This window comes from Alternaria atra, assembly GCF_907166805.1.
Source record: "Alternaria atra isolate CS162 genome assembly, contig: 32, whole genome shotgun sequence".
Taxonomy (NCBI): Eukaryota; Fungi; Ascomycota; class Dothideomycetes; order Pleosporales; family Pleosporaceae; genus Alternaria; species Alternaria atra.
In genome coordinates, this window is record NW_025091331.1 from 1,193,435 (window position 1) to 1,212,418 (window position 18,984).

General features: G+C 52.8%; 7 protein-coding genes across 7 annotated transcripts; 3 read left to right on the top strand and 4 right to left on the bottom strand.

Moving 5' to 3' along the window:
* Positions 1–75: 75 nt before the first annotated feature.
* Positions 76–2,435, bottom strand: ALTATR162_LOCUS10147 (uncharacterized protein; the record flags this gene model as incomplete). The annotated part of the gene is made up of 2 exons (XM_043317783.1): positions 76–2,048; positions 2,099–2,435. 2 exons carry the CDS (start codon positions 2,433–2,435, stop codon positions 76–78), a joined length of 2,310 nt encoding a protein of 769 aa, XP_043173718.1.
* Positions 2,436–3,028: 593 nt separating this feature from the next.
* ALTATR162_LOCUS10148 (uncharacterized protein) lies at positions 3,029–4,545 on the top strand (the record flags this gene model as incomplete). The annotated part of the gene is made up of 3 exons (XM_043317784.1): positions 3,029–3,360; positions 3,418–4,043; positions 4,100–4,545. The coding sequence occupies 3 exons, from the start codon at positions 3,029–3,031 to the stop codon at positions 4,543–4,545; spliced, it is 1,404 nt and encodes a 467-aa protein (XP_043173719.1).
* Positions 4,546–5,886: 1,341 nt separating this feature from the next.
* On the top strand, positions 5,887–6,342 carry ALTATR162_LOCUS10149 (uncharacterized protein; the record flags this gene model as incomplete). The annotated part of the gene is made up of 1 exon (XM_043317785.1): positions 5,887–6,342. One exon carries the CDS (start codon positions 5,887–5,889, stop codon positions 6,340–6,342), a length of 456 nt encoding a protein of 151 aa, XP_043173720.1.
* A 1,301-nt stretch (positions 6,343–7,643) lies between these two features.
* Positions 7,644–8,501, bottom strand: ALTATR162_LOCUS10150 (uncharacterized protein; the record flags this gene model as incomplete). The annotated part of the gene is made up of 2 exons (XM_043317786.1): positions 7,644–8,068; positions 8,132–8,501. 2 exons carry the CDS (start codon positions 8,499–8,501, stop codon positions 7,644–7,646), a joined length of 795 nt encoding a protein of 264 aa, XP_043173721.1.
* A 1,332-nt stretch (positions 8,502–9,833) lies between these two features.
* ALTATR162_LOCUS10151 (uncharacterized protein) lies at positions 9,834–10,740 on the bottom strand (the record flags this gene model as incomplete). The annotated part of the gene is made up of 4 exons (XM_043317787.1): positions 9,834–10,018; positions 10,072–10,194; positions 10,274–10,678; positions 10,725–10,740. 4 exons carry the CDS (start codon positions 10,738–10,740, stop codon positions 9,834–9,836), a joined length of 729 nt encoding a protein of 242 aa, XP_043173722.1.
* A 1,370-nt stretch (positions 10,741–12,110) lies between these two features.
* Positions 12,111–13,121, top strand: ALTATR162_LOCUS10152 (uncharacterized protein; the record flags this gene model as incomplete). Its single annotated transcript, XM_043317788.1, has 1 exon — positions 12,111–13,121. The coding sequence occupies one exon, from the start codon at positions 12,111–12,113 to the stop codon at positions 13,119–13,121; it is 1,011 nt and encodes a 336-aa protein (XP_043173723.1).
* A 1,492-nt stretch (positions 13,122–14,613) lies between these two features.
* Positions 14,614–16,755, bottom strand: ALTATR162_LOCUS10153 (uncharacterized protein; the record flags this gene model as incomplete). Its single annotated transcript, XM_043317789.1, has 1 exon — positions 14,614–16,755. One exon carries the CDS (start codon positions 16,753–16,755, stop codon positions 14,614–14,616), a length of 2,142 nt encoding a protein of 713 aa, XP_043173724.1.
* Between the last annotated feature and the right edge of the window lie 2,229 nt (positions 16,756–18,984).

Sequence of the window (18,984 nt, forward strand, 5' to 3'; positions counted from 1 at the left end):
TGCCCCATGTGTCCAAAACACCAAACATAATTCTTGAACAAGAAGACTTCTGCTAGAAAATATCCCATGAGATAATCAAATACCCATCATCTTCTTTCTCTGTCTCTCCGCCCATTCTCTACTAGCGATTCTTCCGCGCTCGGCTGCCTCCGCTCTCGCGCGCTTAGCAGCTTCCTCCTTTTCTTTCCTCTCGCGCTCTCGTGCTTCCTTCTCCATGCGGTCGCGGTTGAAGACCTCTCTGCCCTTGAGCTTCTGTTGTGCGGCGTCAACGGGCGTGACAATAGCCTTGGGGACAATCACACTGTTGCGGTTCGCTGAGGATGTGGATGTAGAGCGCGATTGAGACAGCGGTTGCGAGAGAGACATGCTGCTGCGTTTACTGGCCAACGAGGGTGCACGTTGAGCTTCTTGCGGTGGTTGTGGCGGCGCGATGGTAACACCTGGTTGCGAGAGAGATGTGCTCACGTGCTTGCTTGCCAGTGAAGACGCACGTTGAGTTTGTTGTTGTGGTGGCGCAATGCTAACGCCTGGTTGCTGTCTGATAGGGACGGTCACTGGCTTTCGGACTGGTGCCTGTCGTGCTTTGAGAGCGGCTTCTTTCTTCGCTGCCTCCGCTTCTTCCATGCGCTTCAAGCGCTCTTCCCTCTTGATCTTTAGCTTCTCAGCAACTGCTGAACCGGGGAGCTCGAAAGTGGCCTTTGTCGGTGCTTTCGTTGACTTTGCATGAGGAGCCATGCTGATGCTGACAGGCCGCTGCTTTGGTGCTGGCTGCTTTGGTGCTTCGGCTTCTCTCTTCAACCGCTCTTCCTTTTGTGCCTTTAGCCTCTCAGCGGTTTTTTCGCCAGGGAGTTGGAATGCAGGTTTTGTGAGAGGCTTTGTGGATTTTGGTGGAGGAGGCATGCTGATAGGTCGTGCTTTAGGAACCGCACCCTCTGCCTCCCGCTTTTGTCGCTCCTCCTTTTGGGCCTTCAATTTGGCGACTGTGTCGTTACTCGAGAGCTGGAAGGTAGGTATTGTGGGTGCGCGACCCTTTGGTGGTGGTGCAGGTGTAGGAAATGACACGCTGATTGGCCGGCGTTTCGAGGCAAGATAATCTACAGTCTCTGTAGAGCCTACCCTAACATCTTTACTAGGTGCTATGCGGACACTAGACGCGCGAGCTATCGAAGACTTCATCGGCTTCATACTCTTAGGCGCAGCAACACTCGGTGTCCTGGATATCTTCGCAGCGGGAGCTGGTGTAGACACTGGCACTTTCCTGGAAGTCTTCGGCCGTATGATCTGTGTAGTAGCTGCTTTGGGGAACTCTGCCTTCTGAGGCGACATGACTTCATTCGAATGGTCGAACCTCGTGACTGAAGTCACATTTTCAAGCGCTTCCTCAAGGGCATCAATGGCCTCGAAGGATTCTTCCAGACGCATCGGTGACTTTGACGGGCTTCGCGATGCTCGTCGACTTGAAGTAAGGCTCTTGAGTGGTGTTACGGCGTCCTCGCTGGGCCTCTCGGGTGCAAGTGTCTTGGGCTCAGGTTCTAGGCTGACTTCGACTGAAGGTGCGGACGGTTCAACTGTAGATTCAGGCGCTTGATTCTCGGATATCGGTTCAGTCGCTGTTGCTTCGACTGAGGGCTCTTCGCTTTGAGGCTCTTCAATCTGCGGCACCAGCGCGGTATGCTTTGCATCTACGATCTCGGTCACCTCTTGGGGCGCCTCTTTTTCCTCCGCTACGGGCACATTTTGTGCTTCTTCTACAGGTTCTGATGCAACTGGCGTTTCAGTCTTCTGTGTCGGCTCTTCCGGTGGACTCTCAGCCTGGACCTCTTCTGCGCCAGCGGTTGCGTCTTCAGAAGGCGTTTCCGCAGCTGCATGTCCTTCTACAGTCTCTTCTACAGTGGTAGGCACTTCTTCTGCCGCTGGCTCTTGTGATTGGGCACTGGACTGCGCTTGTTTTGCTTCCTCCTCCAGCATAGCTAGTTGTCGGCGCGTCCGTCGCACTGTAGGCGGTGGAGTCACGGGTCGTTCAGCGGTTGCGGGGACTTCTGTAGTTCCTGTACACCATTAGCCTGCGTTCGTTGGACTATAGCGGCTGCGCACTTACCCTCGGAAGTGTCCTTGGGAACATCTTCGCCAGTTGCCTCATTCACGTGTGCTTCATGTGCGGCTTGCGCCTCTTCATGTGCGGCTCCGGCCTGCTCCTCTTCCTCCTCCTCAGTCACTTTGCCCTTCTTTCCCTTTTTGGCACGGCCCTTTCCTTTCGTCTTTCTTCCTGGGGTCTTCGCGGGGGTTTTTGCGGGGGTTTTCGGAGCCAGTTCGTCTTCTTCGTGGTGGGTTTGTTTGGGCGACGCATTTGACGAGATTTGTTCCAACGGCGCACGCTCGGTCGCGTCGGGCGCATCATCGTTGCCCTGCTGGGCGCGGGCGCGCGTGACACGCATAGTCATTGTAAGGGTGTCGACTAAGCTGTGCCGTATAAATATGTCGAGTTGTGTGTGCGCTGCTAGGATGCATTCGACAGCGAATCGGTACGGTGTTGACGCTCGAGTGTTGATGCTGCACCAAAGTGGGCCCGATCATAACAAACATCCCTGCCGAGTAAAGTCCGCTCGCGCCAGGCGTTTCTCGCACGCACGTGACACGCGCAAGTTCACCGGCCAGCACGCGACCGAATCGCGGAACCGTGGCACCCCACGATTCAGAAACCCGGGTCCGCATCCGTGCGTGTTGAAGTGTCTTTTCGTGCCGTAAATTTTGGAGCGGCGATTGATAGACCCCTTATTTTATCAATTGCATCTCCAAACCACATCAAGTCTCTCGTTATTACAAACAACTAATTTCTTTTCTCTGATGCGTCCTTGTCTCCTGAATACGAACAAGTAAATCGCACATCATCGCAATTGGCATAACGCAGCACCATTTGTGTCTATCAAAGCCACTTTCATCCATCGCGCTCGTCTCCGAATACCGGATGTTTGCAGCCCCGCGGTTGCGTCTCGTTGCCGTGAACAGCCGCCTTCAACCCCGCCCAAGCATGTCGTCACCTCGTTCTCGGGCTGGCTCCCGCCTTACACAGATCTCCAAGCATTTAGACTCGAAGCCCTTTCTCGAATTGAACACTCCCTTCTCCACTGAACGAAGCGCCCGCACCGAAGACGAACAAGGCAACCGCATACTTCCCAAGAAAGTCGAACAAATCAAGCTCAAGGAAGCTAAGCAAGAGTTCAAGAAGGAAGTAGAGGAAGTCCAGAAGCTTGCGCCGGAACCACCCAAGAAGATGTCGAGCCAAGCACCGCACCCTGCACTGCTCATTCCTGGGCCTATTGAGTTTGACGATGCCGTGCTTTCGTCTATGAGCCATTACAGGTAAGATGCTGACCTGTGGTACTGTGCATGCCATCTACCAGTACTGACCTCCGCCAGCGAATCGCACGTCGGTCAACCCTTTGTAAACACTTTCAGTGAAGTACTTGGAAACCTGCGCAAGCTATTCCTCACCAGCGACCCTGCCGCGCAACCCTTCGTTATCTCCGGCTCTGGTACACTCGGATGGGATCAGGTAGCGGCGAACTTGGTAGAGCCTGGCGATGAGGTGCTTGTCCTACACACTGGCTACTTCGCCGACTCGTTCGCCGACTGCTTCGAGACCTACGGAGTCAAGGCCACGCAGCTCAAGGCACCAATTGGCGACCGACCACAACTCGATGAGGTCGAGAAGGCGCTCAAGGAGAAGGAGTACAAGATCCTGACCGTCACACATGTCGACACTTCAACTGGTGTGCTCAGCGAGATCAAGGCACTGAGTGAGCTCGTTCACAGGGTCAGCCCTGAGACATTGGTCGTCGTCGACGGTGTCTGCAGTGTTGGCTCCGAAGAGATCCGCTTTGACGAGTGGAAGCTCGATGCTGTAATTACGGCTTCACAAAAGGGCATTGGCTGCCCAGCTGGTCTGAGCATCATGATGGTGTCTGGTCGCGCGATTGAGAGGTTCAAGACAAGGAAGACGCGACCAACTTCCTACTTTGGCTCATGGAAGAACTGGCTGCCAAGTAAGTACTTTCATGTTTTTAGTGCTACTACACAAGGGACTCTAACATAATCGTAGTCATGCAAAACTACGAGGGCAAGAAGGCGTCTTACTTTGCTACACCCTCCCCACAACTGATCCATGCGCTCGACACGGCGCTCAAGCAGATCCTCGCCCGACCCGTCGAAGACTACTGGGCCGCACACAAGGCTGCATCACAAAAGGTCAAGAAGGCCGTTGCAGATCTTGGTCTCAAGCAGCTTGCTTCCAAGCCGGAGAACCAGGCCACTGGTATGACTGCCATCTATCTACCCGAGGGTATGACACCTCCGGATGTCCTGCCCAGTTTGTTGAAGAAGGGCGTCATCTTTGCTGGTGGTCTGCACAAGGAGATCGCGACTAAGTATATTCGATTCGGACACATGGGTGTCAGTGTCACCGACCCAAACCGACCAGACATCACTAAGGCGATTGAAAGCTTGAAGGAGGGTCTGGTAGAGGCTGGTTACAAGGCACCTGCATAGTTAGTGAGTTCTGTCTTGCTTAAGAAGGAATTGGTTTAGGATGCAACATACCGAACTATCCGGCGGAAATAAGACTTTTGCATCCACTGGTTGTGGAGGAAATACCAAGAATAGAATATAAATCCACTACCACGTCGCTGGTGCAGCGTGATGATGAGTACCGTGGCTATGTCAAATCCTTCGCATCCCACCAAAGCTCAAAAACAACACCTCTCCACCAACAGCAGCGACGCACCCTCTACATGCCCAAGGCAAATATCAAACACTAAGTCGATGAGATCAACGAATTTAGCCTACGCAAGGCTAGGTCGCCAAGAGCGCCCAGGGACAACGACCTATTATACGAACTGCCGGCCCGTTGCCACCGAATGAAATCATCGAAGTCTCTCCACATCTTGATAGCCCAAGATGCGGTAAGTGGGTCTGGCAAGGCTGTGTTCCTGGTGATGTATTCCGATGATGGGCTTTGACATTACTGTACTTAATTCCGCCGAAGGGCGGCGAGTCTTCGGAGATTCCTGAAATTGTTGTGAGATTCATTGCGCGTCGTCGTGATTCCTTGACATTGCTCTCCTATCAATCCCTAGCTTCATTGTCGTAGCTAGCAACATCATTGCGCAACATATGCGCAGAATTGGAGATTGTTCCTTCCGAAATGACGACCACGTCACGAAGTCTGCAACACGCCTGGGACACAGCATGGACGACCGCACCACCTCAAGCATGCGAAACACTCCGCAACCTCAATGGCGCCGTGGCATGGGGCCAAACCTGTGTCTTTACCGAAGAAGATGACGACCCGATACCGTTTAGCATAAACACGGCTTGCATGCCGTGGGTGACGTCGAACGTTTACCCATCACCATCCGCCTTCTACTCACCCGCCACCGCATGCCCGGCAAAGTGGACGGCCGTCGCCACGCAGACGGCAGCGAACGGGGAGGGTAGTGACAACAGATGGATAGATGGAGAAACCGGGCTGCAGTGCTGTCCCGATGGGTTTCAGGCAGATGGAAGAGATGGATGTAGACCGGAGGGCAGTGGCAGATTCCGAGTTATTGAATGTGGGGAAGCGGATGCGGAGGAGAATGAATTGAGAACGTACGATGGGGTGCATGGCCAGCAACCGCGACGCCGAATATCACAGCATTGCACTTGAGGTATCAGTCCAGTGATACTGGGGGCACAAATAGCCCGACATCTTCGGGCACGGGGGCCAGTAATATCGAAGCTACTAGCAGCGGAAGTCCAGGAGAAGGAGGAGGTAGTGGTAGTGGCGACAGTGGAAGTGGAATATCGACTGGTGCCATAGCAGCGATAGCTACCATCATCCCACTAGTCATGATTATCGGAGCATTCGCAATGTTCCTCCTGTGGAGGAGAAAGAAGAAGAACAATAAAGCAGCAATCGCATTGAAGGATCTAGGAGACGAGAAAGACGACTACCCATTACGATCCGTTGACGATACCGCAAATCAAGCAGCATCCACTCACCACGACATGCCCAAAGGAACTGCTACTGTAGCATACTATACCAGCTCGTCCCAATATCCACACGAAATACCCGAATGGAACGTTGAGATGGATGCTACAGAAGCCGAGCGCCAGAGAGTCGCTGGCACACCTGCGTATCAAGCTCCCAGTCCAGTCAGCCCAGAGAGCGGGGTTGAAGCAGCAGAACTTGCTGGAATGGCGAGGGTACCGAGGAAACCTATTGCGCCAGTTGAGCTTGATAGTACGCCAGTTATACCAGAGGTGGGGGATGCGTATATACCATATCGACCTGGTAGAGAGTAGAGTTAGTAGCTTGATACCCACAGATTCAATTTTTCATTGTTACTTTATTTATACATCTACCATCTGTTGGTGAGGTTGTTCTCTCCATGTTCTCCTGATGTCTTGTCTTTCAGCATCCACATGTGCCTTTTTGCGACCCCTCACTCAACAGCAATGATTAACAGGCCATGATTTATATATGTACCAGGCGACGCGTCCGCTCAGCCCGCTGTGAGGTCCCTCTTGATGGTGCCTCGGTCTACACGAAGCACGCACTTGCGATCCGAATTCCAATAGTAACCGGAACATCTAGAGTAAGCATTACCACGCAATCTCATGAAGGTATTATGGCTCCCCGTATTCAGTATCGTATCATGTTGTTCCATGGTTACATTTGCGATGACATTTTAGTTTCGGTATCCAAACTTGGCTTAACAATCGCACAAAGGAAATGACTGAAACTGTGGTCATAATGCGCCATGCAGCGCATCAACTGAAGCAAAAATATACGGGTGTCTATAGTTCAGTCTTGGAACGCGAGATATGTAATCAAGACGTATGCGTTGACAATTTGACATCTCAAAGTGTCTTACTTCCAGTTCATGAACGAGGCCGGCGTACCTTGACCAAAAGACTATATGGAGGACGCGAAGAGTGGATGAGGAAGAGGACTTTATACGCATCCATAAGCGACTAATATCCAGATGAGCATGTGTCGACAATGGAAATCTTCAGAGGTAGCAAGACGGCAAAAGTTGTAGAAAGATCCCGGCCAGTTCAGTGTGCTCGCTAGAAGTGCGACTTTCGGAGACAAGAATTACACTATACGCTGCTGTACATTTTTTGCGAGTTGCTAGATTGACGAGGACCATGCTAGGCCGTATTGCCCACTTCGAAGCTATGCGCGGTATGGAGCACACATTTTGAGAGTAGTCGTTCAGGTTTCGGACGAGTCATATGCTCTGCAAATAGCTTTTTTGGCTCTTGCCATGATAATGTGTGGGAACTTTTGAGATGGCATAGAGTATATGGGAGGTTAGAAGGTTGGAGAAAGGTCGGAGTAAGAGATGCTTTTCTATGCGCATCAAGGCTAGAGGGACTGCGGAGGAAGGTCGTGGAAACAGTCCCGTCTCGGAAGAAGTCACCCTAATGGTATGAGACTTGCCCACTCTGCATTAGCAGGTACCCGAGAAGTTTTGAAAAGCAGTCAACATATCAAAACCTAGAAGTATATTGGATGTAATTATACCAAACGCTTTTCCCAAGCTCTCATGACCTTAACTCCACGATAGTGACAAAGACAAGTTTTTGAACAATCCTTATCAAGCCTCGTTGCTGTCCACCTTTGCCGCGCTATCAGCGACCTCATCAGCCGTCTCCGCCATTTCGTGATCTTCCTTCTTCTCAGCCTCCTCTGCGTCCTCTTTACTCGGCACGCCCTCTTTGTTACCCACAAGGTCCCTCACGACGTCGACCGTAGCTGCTGGACCACCAGGTTCGGCTGCCAGCACCTTGCCCTCCTTGTCGACAACAAAGACACCGCGCGTCGTGCTCTTTGGTGGCTTCTTGAATCCGATGGCTGAGATGAGGCTCTGAGAAGGGTCGCAGAGCAGGGTGTAGGGAAGCTTCTGTTTGGTCTTGAAGGTTGTGTTGGCTTTGGGGCTATCGGCTGACAGACCGTAAATGGAATATCCGGTTGCGGTGAGTGGATCGTACGAGTCACGGAAGAGGCAGGCTTGTTTCGTGCCTATGACCATATAAGTTAATACCATTCAACAAGAGTGACGGAGCTGTCAGGGGTGTGGCTTACATCCTGGCGTCGAAGCCTTGGGGTAGGTGAACAGTACAACACCGCCCTTGCTCTCTTCTACAAGCTTCGCAAGTGTCGTCTTGTCTCCATCATTCGTCTCAATTTCCCCGCCGAAGGACGCGAGGTCAATCGTGTCGCCGACTTTGGGTGGGCCGCTCTTTGCCGGCGCTGCAGCGGCAGCAGACTCGCCGTTGCTCTTACCGACAACAGCTTCCTTGACAGCCTCGACCTGCTCAGTAACGGCGTCTTGGACCTTTTCGATGACGGTCTTTTCCTCCTCGGGTTTCTTGTCCTTGGCGGGCGCCTTCTTCTTCGTCGCGCGCACTGGCGCTGGGGGCGCTTCCTTGCGCTTACGGAGCTCGACTGGCATATTGAGATTGGAGTCGCGAGATGATATCGCAGCTGAATTAGTGTCGCGAGGAAGTATAATCCTAAAACAGGGGGGAATTGGGCAGCGAAAAGGTCGGGGTCGGAGGCTTGAACACTCGTGGATATTGGGGTAGGACGGTTGGTTAAGGGTAAGAGCACGAAACCAGCAATCAGTGGTACAACCTCGCAAAATGAACTATCGCACCAGTCTGCGGTAAGATATCCTCAGCTCAAATCAGTAAGGATTATAAGCGCGTCGTCTAGTCAACGGAAGCAGCGTAAGCATGGTGGTGAGGCCGAGCGAGACCAGGACGTCCAGCCTCCTCACTTGGCATTTCCGTCCATATCGATATTAGCCAGATTACCTGAGCCTGCGTCTTTTTCTTCGGGAACAGCTGGTTTCGGACGGGCACTGGGGGTAGGTAGGCTTGTAATTGGCTGATGAGGTGAGGAGTCGTGAGATGCGCAACGCTCGGTTGTCCGTGTCCCGGGCGCGTCATAGCTTCCGTTCCGCAATTCCAATGTTCTTCACCAACAATGTCTCCCTGCGAGTTCGCGTCTGATATCAATTGCGTTCAGCATTGCTCATCTTTACTATGTTTGAGTGTAACCATACATCTACGACTTGAACCCTCACCTACAACGCTCGTAAACAAGCCTAAAACAGTATAAGGCTACATTGTCGGCCCCTGCGCAACGTCTATCGCATCATGATCTATGCATACTCCGTACCTCTCGCTACCCAGCTAACAGGAGGCCAGTTGTTCTCGCAAGAGTATATCTTGCCGCCGGATCCTTGGTTCAATGCCCATCTAGAAGACCACATGCCAAGCCCAAACTGTAATAGGGGGTCAGCACTTGCCTTGTAATACTCTAGAGGAAGGTGACTTACAATAAGCATGCCTAGGATCACGATGGAAAAGTTCAAGATCATGAAAGCCGTCTGCGATTTCGACGCGAACAGCTTACCGTTCTTCCTATTGTACCATAACCACATCAGTGGGGGAAGTGTATTTTCACGCGTCAGCCAATACGTCTATCTTCCTTGATCATAGATCGTATCGGCAGTGATTCACAGCTAAACCGGCTCCCAAACAGTGCACTTATCAGACCCAAAAGCATATTAAAGTTTGGCACTGCTTCTGCCAAGATCCAATTTATCAGCCACGCGCCTGTGCAAATAGCACCCCAGCTTTCCAAATTGAGCCAGCTGTTGATATAAACTACATTCATGCCCTTCCATATGCGGAAGTATATGTATTTGGTAGCAACGGAGCCATTTACAACGCCTGCGACGATGATCGTAGGCAGCACAATACCTAAGCATATCTTGCTAACCAGTAGGAACACGGAACTGAGGGCGGGCGAGGCCACAAAAGGTCTCGGTGTAGTAATATATGATGACAGAGATTAGCTTGTAGAGCGTGACTGCGATACCCTGTTCAAAGATGAGAGCTTTGCGGAAGTCGCGGGTATCTTTGAGTTCAGACTGGAACGAAAAGAAGGCGACATGGCCAGCTGTGCGAGATTGGTATCAGCCACCGTGAGCACAGAAATAGGGACGAACGTACTGTAAGCTAAGAAAATGTCCATGACTGGAGCTAGACCTTTGACCAGTGGTACGTTGGGTCGCACAGCAACGATGTTGCCCATGTCTGGCTTTTGAATACTGATGGCGATCATAGTAATCGTAACTGCTATGATAACAGAGCCGCAAGCTAAGCCCCGCTAGCGAATGATTCCTTTGTGCAGTGACTGATCCCCTCAATCTACAGAAGTAGCTAAAGTGGCTGATGTTTTTGAATGTTTTTGGCAAGCCGAGCAGGAACGAGATGGTCAGGCCAACAACACTGAAGATGATCGTACAAGCACCATAATCGGTCATTGCATTCATCGCGACCCCGAGTGTCAAGATATGCACGTCCATGACAAATGCCAGGACCAGTTCTTGTCCAACAGCAAGCACCTCACGACCAAATGGTCCACTGATAAGCATACCGCAGTCAGCGTAACAAGCTACGGACGGATGGGCCAGCTTCAATTCACCAACCATATGGCCTGTGTATGTAGTAATGATACCCAGGAAGCATATGCAAAGGAGGCCAGGGATGAGACCGAGGATTGCGAGGGCTTGTGGAAGGACAAGGACGCCTAGAGAAACGTTCTCTGCAAGCATCACTAGTGTGTGTCAGTGAATTAATAGAGTGAGGGACGAAATACTCACGAGTGCCAACATTCATAGTAGGTTAAAATCAGCGATAGCTCACAGATAGGGTTGTTACATATGTCGAACGAGAGCATGCCCTACATCGAAGAGCAGCGATCCCTCGACGGCTTTTGTCCCATAGGACTAGGAACGGCAACGACACATGGTTTGAACGCTTACCACCATTTGCGCGTCTTGTGCTGTACCTCAGCGCCTTCCTCATTGCCAAAGGCGTCATCTTCTACTGATAGCATGACTTGGCCTTCGAGGTCTGCCGATGGTGTTGACTGAGACTGGATGGCATGTTCTTCCAATTGCTCTCCCGGTACCGATGTTTCTCGCATGTGCTTGGTCATGACCTTGTTTTGCATAACCTGTCTCCGTCGCCGCGAAGGTATTACTGTAAAGGGGCTTATCTGGCTCGCTGTCTCGTATTGATTGGTGTCTGTTACCAGCTTCTCATGGGATACAAACAAGGGACAAGGAGATGGAAGCGATTTGTATGGAGTAGAAGTTGAAAACCGACAGAAACCGGTCACTCGTGTTAGCTAGCGGTACCTTGGCATGATATCAAGTTGGACTACTGTAGTGTGAGCGCAGTTATGAGCTCTTTGAGGCGGGAAGAACACGGGGAGAGTTTGTTTGGTCCCAAAATTGGGAAACGAAGTGGATCATAGGCGTGTCCCCGGACGCAGAGCACATTACCAAGTATGGTGAGATGCTCTAATCTACCACGGAAGTTCCTGAGATAGGGATAGTCAGGGGGCTTAATGGAGGGTGATTTCGAGATGAATACTTTTAGATGTGTATCTGGAGATAAGAAGTAGCATCAAGCGGGTGCCATCGCATACTTGACTCATGATTACACGAGCGGTATGGTGAAGTTCCCGCACTGATTGTGGAAACTTGACAACCGGTAGCGAGTCGTTGACACCCAAGTTTATGATACGATTGATCGTCATTCGGAATATGACTTGCGAATATGGATCTCCCTGGAGAATGTTAAGAAAGAAAAGAAAAGAAAAGAAAGAAAAGCACGGCCATGTCATGGAGTTAGAACGATGAAATCTCCACGGTCTAAGGTTCGTGACTAGGTGTCAGGCGTCATGCGTATGATATATCGCGTTGGTACAGCTCTGGGTTCCTTTTGGAAGGACAAACCCATTGCTAAACGTAATGGTGTAATGGCAGTGGTCAAGGTGGGGAAGAAGCGTCTCCAACGAGGTAAAAGTTACCTACGTCACGTGGGTTCGTGGGCAAGCGTGATTTGGCCACTCCGGTTTCCCCCATCGTCCCCCGCACCCTGAACCCATCACCCCCCTCCCACATAAGCCAGTTACCTCAAACTGCCAAACCGGTGTCCGCTCTCTCGCCTTGCGAAGCTATTCCCAATTCTCGTATGCCATGAACTCCCATCTGGGCCTTACGCCGACACGAGCGACACGCAAGCGCAAGGGTACCACATACGCCGACGACGACGATGATGACGATGACAATGCGTCCTTCAACTATCAGGCTACACCGCGAAAGGCCAAATCAACCAAAAGCGCTCCCGAAGTAATTGACCTCACTGAGGATTCGCCGAAGAAGACACCCGCTAGAAAGAGGGGCAAGCGCGATGCTGATGCGCCTGCCGAAGAGAAGCGTGCAAGAATATTTCGCAAGAAGGCGCCACAGAGCTACATTGCGACAAAGGAGAGGGCTCTTACCCAGCGCCTGACGGTCCTTTCGCGCGAACGCTGTGGAAGCGATGATATCCCTGGGGAGAAGGTCATCATGGCAGGTTCGACCGGGAACGTCTATACGATCTCAATCGGTCTCGTTCCAAGTTGCGATTGCCCACACGCGAAGAAAGGCAATCAATGTAAACACATAATTTACGTCATGCTGCGCGTATTAAAAGCACGAGAGGATGTCGCGTATCAACTAGCCCTCGTTAGCTCAGAGCTGCGTGAGGTTATCAAGAACGCGCCGCCCATTCCAGGTGTTGAGACAGACGGGAAATATGGCACCGAACAAGAAGGCCAGGACGGCAATCGCAAACCAATTGAGGGTGAATGTCCCATCTGTTACGACGAGCTCGGCGACAATGAAGCCACCGTATACTGCAAGGCCAGCTGTGGGAACAATGTTCACAAAGCCTGCATGCAGAACTGGATCGCTGCCTCAAAGGGCAAGGCGACTTGTCCATACTGTCGCGCCAAGTGGGAGGCAGATACAGGATTCGAAGGTAAGCTGGGTGATGTCGACATGAAGAATTTGGAGAGGAATGAAGATGGCTACGCCAATGTCGCAGGCCAACTCGGCCTCAGTGGTGAACGGGACTACTCAACGTATCATCAATTCTGGGTGCGACAGCACCTGGGCCAAAGTCGAAGAAGGAGGGGTGGCTACGACTACGAGGACGACTACTAGTCTTTGGGACACTACAATGTGAGTTCAGCATAATCGAGCAGATGGGATAGGTGCATTTGGCGTTTAGGACATTGATACCCGGTAGTAACAGGCGCAAGACGTAGCTCAACATGAGTTTCATAACATGTATTATCTACTGCATATTTCATTTCCTTACCAATACAATCATTCGCTTTTCTTTGTTTTCTCTGCATTGCCCATGTCCCAGCTTTGGTCTCCATCACTCTGCTTAGCTCGGCCATCTTGGAAATTACCAGCCATTAAAAATAGCACAAATAGTGATCGACCATCACTGACGCGGCGCAACTCCCCCAACAAACCCCACCCCTCCACAGGCCATCACATAATCAACGAACCCATCATCCCAATCTGAACACGTACCTGCATCAGCTCGCCTAGTGCACTGAGTCGCTGCAGCTCCACATCTCTCCCAACTACGTCAACACGATCACGACATACGGACGTCCTCGGCAAGACTAATCCCGCCCACCTAGCCAGTAGTCACTTGCATCCAATGCAGAGTCAAATACGAGATGAATGACGCGTCCGCGGTCACCATTGTTTCCACGATGAGACATCCCAGACAGCAAGTATTCATATCAAGAGTGCAGTGTAGATCCACAAGACGGAAATCTGCTTGAGCCATCATCAATGATCGACAATAACAACGCACCTCCTTTGTCCAACAAACGATGGATATTGCGGCAAGAGGTTTGTTGGAGCCACAAAGCGGGTTGTTTGTAGTAATTTAGCCTGAGCGGCGGTAAGTTCGAGCCGCTCGACAGGGGATTGGAGTTGGAAGCGCAAGGCTGGTTCTCATGTGTGATTAAGTGACCCGGAAATACGGCACTGATTGGTTGCAGATTGGTTGATGAAACGTTGTACTGTGCTACTGCAATGATGGCGCGAGTGGGTGCAAGCTGTGGCACGATTGTGTGCAAGGATGATGTTCACACGATATGCAGGTACGTTCACGAACTTAGAGATTGAATTTGTGTCACAGTAACTTTTTTTTTCAGCTGCCGGAGAATTGGATTTGGAGAGGTAGCTTTTCGCTTATTACCAAGATGGTTCACAATGTATCACGATGAAGATGTGTCAAAACGAGGGTAAGTGACAGAAATTGAATTCAAGAAACTAGTTAACGCCTGGTCATTTGATAACCACAACAAAGGAAAGATCTATGAAGAGTCAAGTATCATCAAACATTGCACTGTCCAGATCCAAGTACCAATCCGACAAGCATGGCGGATATGAAGAGCAGTTTTGAGAGAAGACAGTCAATATATTGTCGAATGTACATATCAACTGCCTAATCCCGAATTTTACGTGAACAATCCATCACAAAGGAAACCACCCAACGCTCTGCCCCTGCCTGAGGGAACTTGATACAGTACACAGACAAGACATGCGAGAATGCGGATCAAGCGATCCTACCAAAAACTGACAAACACAAACGCGAAGCTCATCTACAAGAGACGCACTTCAACGCTTAGTAGGTGCCGTAGCCGGAACCGTAACCGCTGTTAGAGCCGTAGCTGTTGTCAGGGGTAGGGGTGGCAGCGGGAGGAGTGTAAGCCTCGGTGGAGGAAGAGACAACAGCCTCGGGGGTCTTGGAAGAGGCAGGAGCAGAAGAGGCACCGCCGTAGCCACCACCGACGGGGTAGGCAGCGCTGGACTCAGCACCGGCAGGGACGGTAGAGGAGGGGATAGCAGTCTCGCCAGTAGGGGTGGCTACCTCAGAGACGAAAGAGAAGCTGGGGAGAGCAGAGGTGGCGCTGCTGGGAACGGGAACGGCACCAGTGCCAGTGGGGTAAGCAGGCTTGGTGGAGGTCTTGAAGCCAGTTGGGCCAGCGGGGTAGGGGTTGGTGCCGTTACCGGGGACGGGGTAGATGCCAGTGGGGACAGAGGGCATACCGGAGGAAGCAGTCTGCTCAGAGGGAACCTCAGGAGTCTCAGCGGGAGTCTCAGGGGTAGCAGCGGGGTAGTCACCACCCTTGGTAACAGTGACGGTCTCCTTGGCAGTTACGGTAACAGTTACGGGAGCAGCGCAGTCCTCACCACCCTCGCTTCCAGCAGGAGTGGAAGGAGTGGCGTTGCCACCAGCGGGTCCAGTGGGGTAGGACTCAGAGTCGGCGGGAACATCGCCCTCACCAGTAGGGGTGGGCTTGACGGTGACGTACTTGGTGGAGGTGGAGGTAGACTTGATGGTGGAGGTGACATCCTCACCACCCTCGGGGTAGACAGACTCGCCACCGGCAGGGCCAGTGGGGTAGGAGTTCTCACCACCAGCGGGGCCAGTAGCCTCGGAGGGAACCTCACCAGTAGGAGTAGGCTTGCCGACGGTAACGACGACAGTGGAGTACTGGGTAGAGGTAGAGGTGGAGGTGACCTCAGTGGTGACTGGGTGAGCAGTCGAGCCAACACCGACGGTGTAGACGAGGGTCTCAGTGTAGGTCTGGACAACCTCAGAGACGGGGTAGGAGGTGGTTACACCGGCGGTGGGAGTGGCCTTGGGGAGGTCAGACTCAGGGCAGACGGTGGTACCGACGGCGATGACGCTGGTGACGAGCGCGGTGGAGTGAGCCGGGCAGTCAGTGACGGTAGGAGGGCAAGCAGTCTTGGTGAAGATCTGGGTGCTGTAGATGGTGGAGGTCACCATGTCGCTGACAGGGGTGGAGGAGACACCAGCGGGGCGCGAGCCAGTGCCAGTGGGGTAGAGAGGGTAGCCAGTTCCGGCCAAGCTGCTGGTGGCAGCCTCAGGAACGACCGAGGATGGGACACCTCCGTAGCCGCCACCGACAGGGTAAGAGCCGGAGGGGATAGCAGAGCTCATGCTGACGCCGGGGACGACGGAGCTGCTGGTAGCAGCCTCGGGGACAGCGGAGGAAGGAACACCACCGTAACCGCCACCGACAGGGTAAGAGCCGGAGGGGATGGCGGAGCTCATGCTAACACCAGGGACGGAGCTGGAGCTGGCACCGGAGGGGACAACGGCGGAGTAGCCAGTTCCATAGGCGGAGGAAGCAGCAGCAGTGGAGCTGATGGTGGGGATAGCAACAGAGCTGGAGGTAGCAGCCTCAGGGACGGCAGAAGAGGGAACGCCTCCGTAGCCACCGCCAACAGGGTAGGCAGAGCTGGTAGCAGCCTCAGGAACAGGGGTGCTGGAGCTGGCACCGCCGGCAGGGGGGACGCCTCCGTAGCCACCAGCGGAGGTGGAAGGAGTGTAGGTAGCGTCAGCGGGGGAGCTGGAGGTCTCGAAAGCTGGGGAAGAGGTCTGGACGTAGGGGACCTCAGCAGACGAGGAGACAACAGGAGTGGCAACCGAAGAGACAATGGGGGTTGCGGAGGTAGAGGCCTCAGGTGTCTCTACGGGAGTAGCAGAGCTAACGATCGGAACAGCAGAGCTGACAACGGGAACAGCGGAGCTAGATCCAGCAGGGGGCTGGGCGCCGTATCCGCCGTTGTTGGGGGAGCCATAGCTGTTGCCACCACCGTAGCTGTTGGAGCCGTAGCTGTTTCCTCCACCGTAGGAGTCGGTGGCACCGTACTGGCGACGGGCCTGGCGGTGGCTGCGAGCCTCAGCGGCATCAGCGGCGGCGAGAGCGGCCAAGAAGGCAACGGTAAGCTTCATCATGATGAATATTCAAAAAATCCTAGCTCTTAAACTGAATGGGTATTGGCGAGTAAATTCAAAAGGTCCAGGCGAAACGTTGATAATCCAGGAAAGAGTGACTGGATGTTCAAAGAATGTGATGTCCGAAGACAGTGTATAGCGAGTGTGGTAAGGAAAAGTTGCCTTGAGTGACGAGAAAAAAACACAGCGAGGGGACGCGGTATATGAAGGCTCTGGCTGACAGTTGCAGGAAGCGGTCTAAGCACCTGGGTGGCTGCTAACGGCAGCACAGATGCGCCCAATATGGTCGGCCCCTGGCGGGTGGTAATTTCGTTCAGGAACAACCGGCGGCAGGGGCCAGTCAGCGGCGTCGCTAGCCAGGAACAACATCAGGGGAATGCATGAAGCTAGCCAGTCAGGAGGGCCAACGAGGAACCTCGATGCATGGCAGCCGCTGGAGAATACGCCGGTCGCGAGCTGTCGTCTTTGAGAGGTGAGCCTTGATTTTGCCATCGTTTTCGCAGCCGACGAAGCCGCTGAGAGAGGTCACGATGGTTTGCCTGCTTGCTCCCCGTTGCGCTGGACATCTGCACTGGGATAGCCCTCGCATAGTCTCGTGAATCCATCTCTTTGCCTGCTTGCCGGTGGCCCCCATAGATTGCGTTTCATAGCGCTTGGCCAAAATAGAAAGCGACCATGCCGCAGATCCTCCCTGCTAGAAGCATCGATAGGAGCGGGTACCTGGCAGATGCGCGCTGTCGGTGAGAGCACACAACCGTGCCGAGATTCAGCGCAGGCGATGCTGCCGGGCGAGACAAAATTGGACTCGCGCCAATATGAGTGAGATTCGGCCCAGTCCCCACGGCCAACAGACGGTGCGACAGGAGAGACAATGTGCCACAGACGACATCAGCTCGTGTTGAGGGCGTTCTCGTGTCTGCGGAGACGCTTGTCGATAGGCGTGGATAAGGGAGCGGTGGAGCGCTCCATGGTGTATTGGCCGTCTTTGTCCAAGCGTGGGCCATGGTGCGACGCGCGACTTGAGCCTGCCGCTTCACATCTCTGCACAAAGAGCCCCGAAGTGACTTCATCGCCGGTGAGCCTGAGTCGTCGACGCGCAATCTAGGCTATCGCATTCTGAAGCTTCTTGTCGACATCGCGATCCTTCATGAATTCGTATCGCGTTCAACGGTCCGCCGAACGGAAAGCCACTGTGCCACACATTCTTTCTTCGACGGTCCGCGCTCGTGTGTCCTGCTTCGGCGTATAGCAAGGCCACATCCATACCATGTGCATTTGAGACATGCTACCGCTGTCAGTGCATTTCCGCATAATACACAGCCACAACCACGTTCGGAATCGGTAATCGCGACTACTTTCACCGTCTCAGTCTGTCGCAAGTCTTCCATTTGCCTGAACGCCTCGAACACAACGACTTTGGTCCTCGCTGCCGGGATTCTAGTACCATGTACACAGTATGTACGATGCTGGACTGCCATGGAACCGGCGACCGGCTCGTAAAATTGATGAGCTTCCCCGCCTAGCCCCTGCAAAAGCTTGTACCCTCGAAACGAGCGACATGAGCATGTTCTCGACTCTCAACGAACATCGACTGATCTCTCGGAAATGAGGTCCATCACTCAACTGTTTCCACTTCGTTTCTGTCGTTTGTTTCGATGTTGCTTGTGGCTGGCCGCCCGTCCCGCAATGTCACTGTTGAGGCTTGTCTTGCGCCGAGGCGTGGGAAGTAAATGAAGCAATATTGCTGAAGCTGAACATGAAAGTTGTCAAACGCAGAGCGGAGGAAACAATGACCAATTGTGAATTGTGCAAGAGCGACGAAGCGCTAAAAGAAATTCTAGAGAAGGAAGTGACGATGGTAGTCTCACAGCCTCTTGCCTCGCAGCAGCTATGGAAAGCGCTCTCTACTGCACGCATTACCTTCAAGGCAAGTACCACTGTGCCCGTATGCCATCGCGACTTCTGTATTGATTTCGGAATAAACAACGCACATCTCCTATCCCGCGACATCGCATGAAACATGCATTCTCTTCTATCCCTTCTCCCACCCCCACCCTCACATCACATCACATCATACCCATCTACCTGGATCACAAATCCGCCGCCCGCATCAACGGTCCATACTAAGCCTTTCCTTCTTATCAAACTTCTGACATGTCCAGCCTTTATCCATCTGCATTGGCGGATCGTGCCGTCATTCGAAACAATCGCTTGCTTGAAACGAAA